Raw genomic sequence first — 12,429 nt, 5'->3', positions numbered from 1 at the left:
CAATCGAAAGTAAAGGTGGAATTGGCTTCCGCCCAAGACTCTTGACAGCTGGAGCTTTGTCAAGCAGCAGTCGTAGAGGTCTGGGCATCGCCACAAGATTAGCATCTGCTGAGTCTCTCCTTGGTCTAGAGTATCAGCCTGTTCACTGACCCCCATCTGATCTTCTCAGATCAGCTCTAGGACATGATGGACCTCAAGACCAAAAGAAGTAGATGTTGCCTGGCTACCAATGCCAACCACTCGGGAAAGATCAAAACTGGAGATCCTGGATAGAATGGGAAGAAAAACATGGAACAAAATCCAAAAACACAATAAGGACCAGAATTACTGGTTGAACAGAGTCTGGTGGGACCCCCAATATTATGACCCTGGGATACACCTCAGACCTGGAATAAAACTCACTGCCAGGGACTGGCTCTTAGCCCAGTAGTAAATAAGAAGTACATACAGACCACTCAACCCAGAGTAACACACCCATATACTCTATGGAGATGCATCCCTTGGAGCAATCAACCACAGGGCACCAGAGGGGCAACATTCTCACGGAAGAAATGCAGGACACACAGGAGTGCATAACTATGAGTGGCACCAGGGCTAGGGTGGGGGTTACTGGGCAGGGAGAGGAGGAGAGTGGGTTAGGGTTGGGGATGGTAACTGGGGAGTGAAACTAAATGTACACAAAATGTTGAATGTAAAAAACTCTGCTCTATAAACTTGCACCTAAAGCACAATTTAAAAAAAAAAAAAAAAAAAGTTGATGATGCTTTTGAATTGTGGATATTGGTGAAGTATACTGAATACCATGGCCTGCCAGAAGAATGACCAGATCTGTCCTGGAGAAGTGCAGCCAGAATGCTCCTTGGAAGCAAGAATGACCAGACTCCGTCTCACCTACTTTGGTCCTGTTCTCAGAAGGGACTATTCCCTGGAGAAGGATGTCATGCTTGGTAAAGTGGAGGGTCAGCAAAAAAGGGAAGACCCTCAACGAGATGGATAGACACAGTGGCTGCAACAGTGGGCTCAGGTATAGCAAGGATTGTAAGGCTGGCACAGGACCGGGCAGTGTTTCATTCTGTTGTACATGGGATTGCTATGAGTTGGAGCTGACTCTATGGCACCTAACAACAACAACCACCACCTTACTGATAGGACTAAACAGTTATTTTTAAATGTTTGAGTTCCTTCCCCAGCACACAGATGGCCCACATTACAGACGTGGCTCTATCTTTCAACATTTCCACTTTGTCTCTTCCAATCAATCTTTAAGGGTACTATTAGATTCTTTTTCCACTGTTGTGTCTGAGAACATACAGTTGACAGGTTAGAAATCACTTCATTTGAAACCTAGCAATTCTGATATTTAAAATGTTGAATCATATCTAGTGTGGGTGAAGGAAGTCAAAATTCAGAACAATGAGCACAGCTAACGTTTTATTGTTAACAATCATTTATTCCAAGGTATCTTTTTGATTAATGCCTGAAACACAGAACAGTCTTTTGTTATTTAATCCTATGATACTACTAAGAATGTTTTAGTCTCATTATGAGTTCAGAACTATTACTTTTAATGTCTATGTATTTTATGTTTTACAATTAACCACTTCATTAACTGCACCTGAAAATCCAGTGACCTGAACAGTGGCTTCCATGTGTTCGTATCCTGCCTCACAGAACGTATCTCTTTGCTGTTTGTTTTGGTTACCTCTAGTGCTGCTCTAACAGAAAATACCACAAGTGGGTGGCCTTAACAAACAGGGATTTAGTCTCTTACAGTTTAGGAGGCTAGAAGTCTGAGTTCAAAGTGCCAGCTTTAGGGGCTGAGGAAAAGGCCCTTAACCTTGGGCTTCGGCTCTACTTCTTGCTTCTGGCCCACTGAAGCTGAAGGCTTCTCTTAACTCAGACAGCTGCTAGCTGCTGAGGCTGACAAACCCAAGACCATCAAGTGAAATGGCACAGTTCCAAAATTATCAGGCAACATGGCAGGTCACTAATTCAAGTCCATTAACAGTCCCAAGATTGGCAGACAACGTGGCAGGCCATTGAGATGAAGACTTGGCTGAATCCAGATGCACCAAAAGCTCGGAGACCTTTCTCAAAGCTGCTTCTTATATACTGGAAGCAGACCACATCCCTAAGGCAGCTACTCAGCTGCTCACTGCAGATTCTACCATGGAGATGATTGCCAGTCTTATCCTGGGGAATAACTACATCCAGCTGCCCAGCCACTCAAAACCAGGCCCAGCCAAGTTGCACACATCCTTAACTACCACCCTGTTGTTGAAAGTAGCTTGGCTAAATTGCAGAATTACAGGATAATTCCCTTCATGGTCTCCTATGCTGTATCCAGATTTGCAAAGACATAATCTGGTATGTAGAACAGCTTGAAGACTTGGGAATTCTAAATTGTCCTGACTGACCCAGTCCTTTCTCCTATAGCTGCAGGATGGACCTTCCACTCAGAAGGGATGCAAGATGGTTAGGTCAGAGCTCTTCTAATGTCCCTGTGAAAGCTCAGGAGGAGCCGTGCAGGGCAGGAGGACTTGTTTCCAAAGTACCTTATTCTTGGCACAAGGAATCATTTTTTGTTTCCTGTTCTTTTCATTAGAATAAAGAAGACATTTGCTTCATAGTCTTGAATAAAAAAGAAGGCTCAGGTCTGGGATTCAGTGTGGCAGGAGGGAATGATGTGGAGCCAAAATCACTCATGGTAAGTAGCAATGCCAGGATGCACACAGGAAGGTCACTGCTTCAGCAGACTCAGGATTGGTCAGGACATTACTCAAGATAGTGTTAGTTACAGCATGCCTTTCAAAGTGTACTGGGTTTGGGTCCCTACTATCCAAATAAAAATAGAAAAGTAGGAAAAGTAGGATGGAATATTTTCATTGATAAAGAGAAGCATGTTTAATATGCAGCTGATATGATCTATAGGCTCAATGGCTAGATGCCAATGCACATAAATACAGTTGTCTACATCCACCATTCAACTGTTACTTTGATGAACTGTGTGTTGGTCTGTGGCTTATGTGTTGCTAAAAGCTATGCTACTGATAATTCAAATACCAGTAGGGTCACCCATGGTGGACAGGTTTCAGCAGAGCTTCCAGGCTAAAACAGACTTGGAAGAAGGATGTGGTGGTCCACTTCTGGGGAAAAAAAAAAAAAATGGCCACTAAAAACCTTATGAATAGCAGTGAAACATTGTTGATATAATGCTAAAGATGAGCAGCTCAGGCTGAAATCCACTCAAAATGTGACTGGGGAGGAGCTGCCTTCTCAAAGAAGAGTCAACCTTAATGATGTGGATGGAGTAAAGTTTTCAAGATCTTCATTTGCTGATGTGGCAAGGCTCAAAATAAGAAGAAACATTTGCTAATATACATTAGCAACTGGAACATGCAATGTGCAAAGTATGAATGTAGGAAAACTTGAAATTGTCTAAAATGACATGGAATACATACAGATCGACATCTTAGGCATTAGTGAGCTGAAATGGACTAGTACTGGCCATTTTAAATCAAGCAAACATATGATTTACTATTCCAGGAATGAAAGTTGAAAAGAAATGGCATCGCATTCATTGTCAAAAAGACCATTTCAAGATCCATCCTGAAATACAGTGCTGTCAATAATAGGATAACACCCATACATCTACAAGAAAGACCAGCTAGTACTACTGTTATCCAAATTTACACACCAACCACTAAAGCCTAAGATGAAAAAATTGAAGATTGTTACTAACTCCTGCAGTCTGAAATTGACCAAGCATGCAATCAAGATGTGTTATCACTGGTGATTGGAATGTGAAAGTTAGAAACTAAGACGCATTCATAGGTGGAAATTATGGTCTTGGTGACAGAAATGACACTGGAGGTTACATGACAGAATTCTGCAAGACCAATGAAGTATTCATTGCAAATACTTTTTCAATGACATAAGCAGAGACTATACACATGAACCACATGAGATGGAACATACTGGAATCAAATCAACTGCATCTGGAGAAAGAGATGATGAAGAATCTCAACATCATCAGTCAGAACAAGGCCAGGGGCCAAGTGTGGAGCAGACTATCAATTGCTCATATGCAAGATTAACTTGAAGCAGAAAAAAATTAAAACAGTTCCACAAGAGCCAAAATACAACCCTGATTATATCCCGCCTGAATTTAGAGACCATCTCAAGAATAGATTTGATGCATCGAACACCAGTGACTGAAGAGTAGACGAGTTGTAGGATGACATCAAGGACATCTTACATGAAGAAAGCCAAAGGCCATTAAAAATACAGGAAATAAAGAGCAAAATGGAAATCAGAAGACACTGAAACTTGCTCTAAAAATAACTGGTAGCTAAAGTGAATAGAAGAAATGATGAAGTAAAAGAGCTGAATATATTTCAAAGAGGAGCTCTGGTAGCTTAATGCCTAAGGCACTTGACTGCTAACCAGAAGGCTGGCGGTTCAAACCCACCAGCCACTCCTCAGAAGGAGATGAGGCAATCTACTTCTGTAGATACTGCCTCGGAAACCCAAGGAGGGGTCGCTATGAGTCGGGTCCAACTCGATGACAACAACAACAACATTTCAAAGGGCAGCTCAAGAAGACAAAGTATTAATTATATAGAAATGTGCAAAGACCTGGAATTAGAAAATCAAAAAGGGAGAACACACTTGGCATTTGTGGCAGTTAAGGTTTATGTCATCTTGCCTGGGCTGTGGTTTTGAGCGGCTTGGCAGCTGAATGTAGTTATTCCCTATGATGAGGTTGTAATCACCTCCATGGTGGAGTCTGCTGTGAGATGTTATCAGTGGAAAGGCAGCTGCCTTTGGGGTGTAGCCTGCTTCCAGTATATAAAGAGAAGCTTTGGGAAAGGTCTCTAGCTGTTGGTGAAGTAAGACCAAATGTGGGTCCCTGCTCAGTATACAATCAGGCCAAAACAGTTTACACACCAAGTGATTAAGAGGAGAGAAAACTATTTATTGCAAAGTGGCAATGCAAGGAGACAGGGGCCAGTACCTAAATCTGACTCCCCGAATGGAGGTCAGTATACAGTTTTGTAAGTTTCGGGAGGGGAGGTTATACATATTCATAAAAACTTCAGGAATCTGAGCATGAATTAACTGAGGATTGTCTGAGGCTTCCTTCGCCTCGGTTTAAAGGGACAGTCGATTTTTAATGAAGTGTGCTTGCATACTGGATGAGTTACATTGGCTTCCTGTCATAGCTGATTGGGACTTGGGCAGAGGGCAGAATGTCAGTTCCCAGCAACTTTGTTCCTGTTTGCCTCACTGTGCATGTCTGCGGGCCAAAGTTAATTTTCAAGTTGTCTCCTGAAACATTAACATATTCATCACCTGTTTCTAGGGGGATAACATGGAGAGGATGTGTGAATTGACCTTTCATTCCATTCAGTTCTTAAGGAATTGAGTTATCATGTTTACTTATCTGCCTCCAACCGAGGTAACAGACAGGATATGAACTGAGCTTGATTCATGAAGTATCGTGTCTGCCTATCTGTCTTAACCAGGGTGGGGGATGATAGTTGAGCTTTCATTCTATTCAGTTCTTAAGGAACTGAGTTATATTTATCATATTTACTTATCTGCCTTCAACCAAGGATGCAGGCTGAACTTTGATTCCACTCAGCTTCATTGGCACATCTGGATCCTACATTTAACCAAGTCTTGGCCTGTTGTGTTGCCTCCCGATCTTGAGATTGTTTGTGGACTTGAACCAGTGGTCTGCAATGTGCCCTGTCATCTTGGGATTGTGCCATTTTACCTGCTGATCTTGGGTTCATCAGTCTCAGCAGCCAGCAGCTGCAAGAGTCAGAAAAAGCCTCCAACTCTAATGGGCATGGAACAGGGGGCAGAGGTGAAGCCCAAGGTCGAGGGGCCTTCACCCAGTCCCTAGAGCCAGCACTTTGAACTCAGACTTCTAGCCTCCTAAACTGTAAGAGAGATTGAAGTTGTCAAAGACTTCATTTTATTTGAATCCACAATCAACACCTGTGGAAGCAGCAGTCAAGAAATCAGATGTTGTACTGCACTGAGCAAATGTGCTGCAAAAGACCTCTTTAAAGTGCTGAAGAGCAAAGATGTCTCTTTGAAGACTAAGGTATGCCTAACTCACACCACAGTATTTTCAAATGCCCCATATGCATGTGAAAGCTAGATAATAAATAAGGAAGACCGAAGAAGAGTTGATGTCTTTGAATTATGGTGCGCTTGAAGAATGCTGAAAATAAATGGACTGCCAGAAGAACTAACAGATCTGTCCTGGAAGAAGTGCAGCCAGAGTGCTCCTTGGAAGCAAGAATGGCCAGACTTCGTCTCACCTACTTTGGTCATGTTGTCAGAGAGACCATTCCCTGTAGAAGGTCATCATGCCTGATAAAGTGGAGGGTCAGCGAAAAAGGGGAAGACCCTCAACAAGATGGATTGATACAGTGGCTGCAACGATGGGCTCAGGTATAGCAAGGATTGTGAGGCTGGCACAGAACTGGGCAGTGTTTCATTCTGTTGTACATAAGGTCGCTATGAGTAAGAGTCGATTAGATGGCACCTAACGAAAACAACAAACAGATTAACTGCCTGTTTGTTAAAGCCACCTGCTTGTGGTATGTCTGTTAATAGCAGCACTAGAGAACAAAGATAGCATTTCTCAAGCTGAAAGAACTAAGGAAAAAATTAAAGACTCAAGTTGTGATACTGATGTATTCAATGGGCAAAATATTGAATGATGCAGGAAGCATCAAAGGAAGATGGAATGAATACCCAGTCACTGCACCAAAAAGAAACGGTCAACATTCAACCATTTCAGGAAGTAGTATATGATCAGGAACCGATTGTAGAAAGAAGTGGTCCAAGTTACACTGAAGGAATTGGCGACAAGCAGGGCTCCAGAAATTGATGGAATACCCATTGAGATGATTCAACAAATGGACTCAGGGCTCCCTCATTTATGCCTGGCTAACCAATTAGAAGAAATCCATATTTTTACCTCTTCCAAAGAAAGGTGATCAAACAGAATGCGGAAATTATCAAACCATATCATTAATATCACATGCAAGCAAAATTTTGGTGCAAATAATTCAAAAGTGATTGCAGCAGTACATTGACAGGGAAGCCAGAGATTCAAGCTGGATTCAGAAGAGGCTGTGCAATGAGGGATATCATCCGTCATTGGATGGATCTTAGCTGGAAGCAAAGAATACCAGAAAGAATACCAGAAAGCTTTTACCTGTGTTTTATTGACTCTGCAGAAGTATTCAACTATGGATCATAACAAATCTATGGATAACACTGCAAAGACTGGAAATTCTAGAATACTTCATTGTGCTCATGAGATTCCTACACATAGAGCAAGAGGCAATCGTTTGAACAGAATAAGGAGATACTGTTGTACTGTCAGGATTGTATCCTTTCACCACACTTATTCAATCTGTACGATGAACAAATAATCCAAGAAGCTGGATGATATGAAGAAGGTGCCATGAGGATTGGAGGAAGACACATTAACAACCTGAGATATGTTGATCATACAATTTTGCTTGCTGAAAGTGAATAACACTTGAAGCATTTACTGATGAAGATCAAGGACTATAGCCTTCAGTATGGATTACACCTCAACATAAAGAAAACAAAAATCCTCACAATAGGACCAATAAGCAACATCATGATAAATGGAGAAAAGATTGAAGTTGTCAAGGATTTTATTTTACTTGGATCCACAATCAACACCCATGGAAGCAGCAGTCAAGAAATCAAACAATGTATTGCATTGGTAAATCGGCTGCAAGAAGACCTCTTTAAAATTTAAAGAGCAAAGATGTCACTGCAGACTAAGGCATGCTTGATCCAAGCTGCGGTATTTTCAATTGCCTCATATGCATGAAAAGCAGGACAATGAAAAAGGAAAACTGCATTGGAATTGATGCATTTGAATTACAGTGTTGGCAAAAAATACTAAAGAACAAACAAACCTTTCTTGGAGGAAGTACAGCTGGAATGCTCCTTAGAAGAAAGAATGGCCAGTCTTTGTCTCATGCACTTTGGTCATGTTATCAGGAGTGACCAGTCCCTGAAGAAGGATACCATGCCTGGTAAACAGTCAGTGAAAAAAGGAAAGACCCTCAATGAGATGGACAGACAAAATGGCAGCAGAAGTGGGCTTACACATAGCAATGATTTTGAGGATGGTGCAGGACTCTGTTGCACACAGAGTTGCTATGAGACAAAACTGACTCAATGGCCCCTAACAACCACACATCCATATCTTTTGCCTAAATATTTTATTCATCTAAGCATTACCAAAAAAAAAAAAAAAAGCATTAGAACTGAACAAGGTTTGTGTTGGCTTATAAAATTAATTCTTTCTCAAGAACAATAACTTAGAATTTTACATCACACAAAGGACTGTGAAGTCATTTGGGGGAGGGGGTGTGTGCAGTTCTTCATGGGGCTCCAGAGACCAAGTCCTATCCATCTTTACATTCCTATTTCTCCAGGGAGTGCCAGGCACATATTACCCACGGGTAGAACATTGCTGAGTGAGAAAAGTAGTCATGTGCTAGCACTTCCATTTGTAATTCCATCCCCCACCTTTGAATGTGTTTCTCATAAAGCAAGTGCTTGTGTGATTTGGAAATTTTTACATAGAAAGTGCCTTTAATACAGATTTGCAGCTGTGCTCTTGCTTTTTCTGGCGGTCATAAATGGACCTGGCTTTTGTTTCCTCTCCTTGTCCCAGGTTCACAGGGTATTTTCTCAGGGGGCAGCTTCTCAGGAAGGGACCATGAACAGAGGGGATTTCCTTCTGGCAGTCAATGGCATCACATTGGCCGGCCTTGCCCACAGGGATGTCCTGAAAGTTCTCCACCAGGCACAGCTGCACAAAGATGCCCTCGTGGTCATCAAGAGGGGCAATGAAGAGCCCAAAGCCTCCACCAGGCTGGAGCTGCCCACAGCCGACGGGAAGGGTCTGCTGTCCAGAAAGAACATGACCCTGGATCCTGGAATTGGTAAGACACCAGTTCAACACAGGCAGGATGTGAGCAGCTGGCAGACGAGAGGAGATTCAAGCTGAACATGAAGGGAATAACTGTTTCTGGGTCAGAGGTTTTAAATGCAGTGCCTGCTTGTGGCTGCTTCTTGCACAAGCAGTGTTACAAATGATAAATATCCACAGTAGTTCAAGCCACACTGTTGAGGTTTGACACTGGCTGCTGTTACCTTCTCCAAAGGTCGTAAGACAGAAGCTCCTTTTATGATTTGCATGCCCTTGTGAGGAGGTAAGTGGTTAGTGAGTAAAACAAGAAAGCCGTGATTAGGGGAATCAATGTTGAAGGTTCTAGAAGTGTTCTAGAACTGAGATTTACCCTTGGAAAACACCAACGTTGCTATTCTTTCTTATTTTAGAAGAACATAAGGAAATGAGAGGCAAAAGTGTTTTAGGGCTTAAAAAACAGAGACTGCAGCCTTGATTAGCCTCACCAAGCCCTTACAAGAAGAGGTCTGAAACACTTCCTATGTGCCTTCCATACTCAGAGCACCAAAATGAAGTGCTGCTTCTCTTTCTGAAGCACAGGCTGATCCCGGTCTTTAGATAATTACTTCAGACTTCCATGGTGTCCCCTCTACTCAAAGTGCAGTGGTGTTCTCTCTCTCTAGTCCAGAGGACACAATAGAGTATTCAGAAGCTCAGGTTGGGAGAGCCTGGGGTGTCTTCTTAACAACATCTCTCCTGATAAAACAGAGGGTAGCAGAAAGCCCTTCTGCTCAATGTGGCTTCACTGTGGCTTGAGCTCTGTGTAATGGCTTTACTGAAAACGGCCCTGGTTCCACTCGTCCAGATGCCTCCGCATTGTTGGGGTGTCATCAGTCTCCCTCTCTTGTCACTCTTCTGGAGAGTTGAAGCACTTCCCACTACTAGGAAACCCTTGTCATCAGGCATTGTCATGCTCTCCTGGACCCCAGCACCTTCTGAACTGGTTGGTCACGAAATCGTTCTCCACACTAGCAGAATGCCCAGAAGAGAAGCAGGTGTGCGCACAGCAAGAACACAGCCAGGAGGGCAGCACCCCCAGTAATGCTGATCTCAGATCCTCTTATAAGCACTTCCAGGTAGATGGGACTTAGTGGAGCCAGGGAGCACATGGTACACACATAACACATTTGGGGGAACTTGGACAGATATACAATGTCAAACCAGTCATTTTCGTCTTTATAAATGCCATTGCTGCAGGGAGAAGTACAGCTGTCCATGATGCCTTGTGTGTGGAAGTGCTGAAGACCTCTGCTGGTTTGGGATTGAGTCTCGATGGAGGAACATCTTCCATGTCTGGAGATGGGCCTCTGTTCATTAAAAGAGTATACAAAGGTAATTTTCTAGAACACTCAATCAGCTTCCTATTACCTAGTTTCTTTCTGGGTATATCTCAATGAAATATCAGTGTCTTCCATTTGGAAATCAGATTTGTTCTTTGAAAAAATGTTAATCTAAAATGTTTTTGCATGCTCTGTGATATATAGGGGAGCTCTGCTAGCATAATGCCTAAGGCACTTGACTGCTAACCAGAAGGCTAGCAGTTCAAACCCACCAGCCACTCCTCGGAAGGAAGATGGGGCAATCTACTTCCGTAGTGATATTGCCTTGGAAACCAAGGAGGGGTCGCTATGAGTTGAGTCCAAGTCGACGGCACATAACAACAACAACATGATATATAGGGTTTACTGTGTGAGCCTTGTTCTGAGTGTTTTACAGGTATTAACTTACATTGTCCACATGACAACTCTATCAGGGAAGTACTACTATTATTCCCGCCTCACAAAAGAAGAAAATGAGTCACAAGGGAGTTAAATAAGCTTGTAAGGACACAACTGTTAGCAGCAAAATCCATGGCCATGAGAGATAACTGCAGATGCAATAAACAGGAGAACCAATTAAAAAATAAAGACAGGAATACTGCCTGTGAAGTAAGACCAAGAGAGTATTCAAAAGGAACAGGCAGATTTTTTTCCTGATTTAAAAATAAAATAGAATTAAAAAGTAAACTAAAGCATATGAAAAGAGAATTGAGATAGAACAGAAGGAACCATACAAATTGCAGTTCAGAGATATAAAGAGCTGAGGATACAAGGACATACTGAGGAATTCCAAAAAGAAAAAACAGAATGAAAAAAAGGAAATATTTGGAGATATCATGACCAAAAATTTTCCAAAACTGAAAAAGCCAGGAGTACTCAGATTGAAAAAACTCATCAGAGTACAAAACAGGGTGAATTTTATAAACCTTAATACATCATAATAAAGTTTCAGAATACAAAGAATAACAACAAAATCTAAACAGCTAACAGAAAATTCCCAGTACTCACAAAGGCACTGCAATCAAATTAGAAGCAGCAATTCTCATCCACCATGAATGCCAGAAAAGAACAGAACACCTTCAGAGGACTGAGGAAAATTATCTGTCAGGGACAGTATTGTAGCCAGCTAAACTGTCATTCAAGAGTAAGAGCAAAATGGAGTTCTTGTAAGACACAGTGAAGGGAGATGGAGTGGCCATGACCTTAGCCAGTCACTGGGTATCCAGCAGCCTCCATAGGCCAAGAAGCACACAACCAAATGGTGTCCTAGGTCTAAAAGTGAATGGACCAGAAGCTGAAGCTAGCAAAAGCTGCAGCCAGATTGGCTGAGGCAGTTGGCTCGGGGATCCCACTGTAATTGCATCACTAAAGGGGAGAGGGAGCCTCAGGAGACATGAGTGTCCTCCATACCTACCCTCAAGCAGAGCAGGGATGGTGTCCTGGATAGTTCTTGGCCTCTGTCTGTGGCATCTGACCAGAAAGCTATGCAAACGACTGTATAGACAGATAGAAAAGGAGGAGTGTGTCTTCCATGGAACAACATATCTGATACTCTTATGTGCCAGCCTGCAGTTTTATTCTTATGAAAAGCACTCAAGTGCTTCTGAATCTAATAGAGTAGATTTTTTAGTATCTAATAGAGTAGATCTGATACAGTCCTTTTGAGAGAATGAATCTAGCTGCTCTGTGCAAGCTGAGAGCTTACCCAGATATTTCTGCTTCTTAGCTCTTATTTCACCAATTTAATGGATACAAGTCATCTGTTTGTGTTGTTTTCCTGTCCCTTTTAGCTCCGAGAGCAGAAAGAAAAACAGCAATACTGATGTCTTGTTTAAATTTAACACAAAACATTTTCTTTGGATAATAAAGGAATTAAATACTGTTAAGTCCTTCAAGCTTTCTTGAAGGTCAAAAGTTTGAGCTATGAAAAAGTAGTAAATACTTACTTGTAACCTCCTCTGTGAGGAGCAAAGAAACACTGTTTGGTACATTACCGTGCAACTTTAGGAATAGTCCGTTTAGGCTAAAAGGCTCGCAAAATAGGATTGGGAAAGAGCTGCA

The 12,429-nt window shown here is 42.1% G+C and overlaps 1 protein-coding gene across 1 annotated transcript in view; it reads left to right on the top strand.

Moving 5' to 3' along the window:
- Positions 1-12,429, top strand: part of PDZD2 (PDZ domain containing 2) — a 425,741-nt gene that overhangs the window by 407,923 nt on the left and 5,389 nt on the right. The window contains exons 22-24 of the mRNA XM_007951610.2: positions 2,606-2,707; positions 8,753-9,023; positions 10,247-10,381. Coding sequence (XP_007949801.1) covers positions 2,606-2,707; positions 8,753-9,023; positions 10,247-10,381 — 508 coding nt within the window. The remainder of the gene's footprint in view (positions 1-2,605; positions 2,708-8,752; positions 9,024-10,246; positions 10,382-12,429) is intronic.

The sequence above is a fragment of the Orycteropus afer genome, unplaced genomic scaffold (assembly GCF_000298275.1).
Source record: "Orycteropus afer afer isolate SDZICR_OR568_19922 unplaced genomic scaffold, OryAfe1.0 scaffold00302, whole genome shotgun sequence".
In the NCBI taxonomy this organism is placed as follows: domain Eukaryota; kingdom Metazoa; phylum Chordata; class Mammalia; order Tubulidentata; family Orycteropodidae; genus Orycteropus; species Orycteropus afer.
Note: the sequence above shows the minus strand (reverse complement) of the source record. Positions and strands in the feature narration are given on the sequence as shown.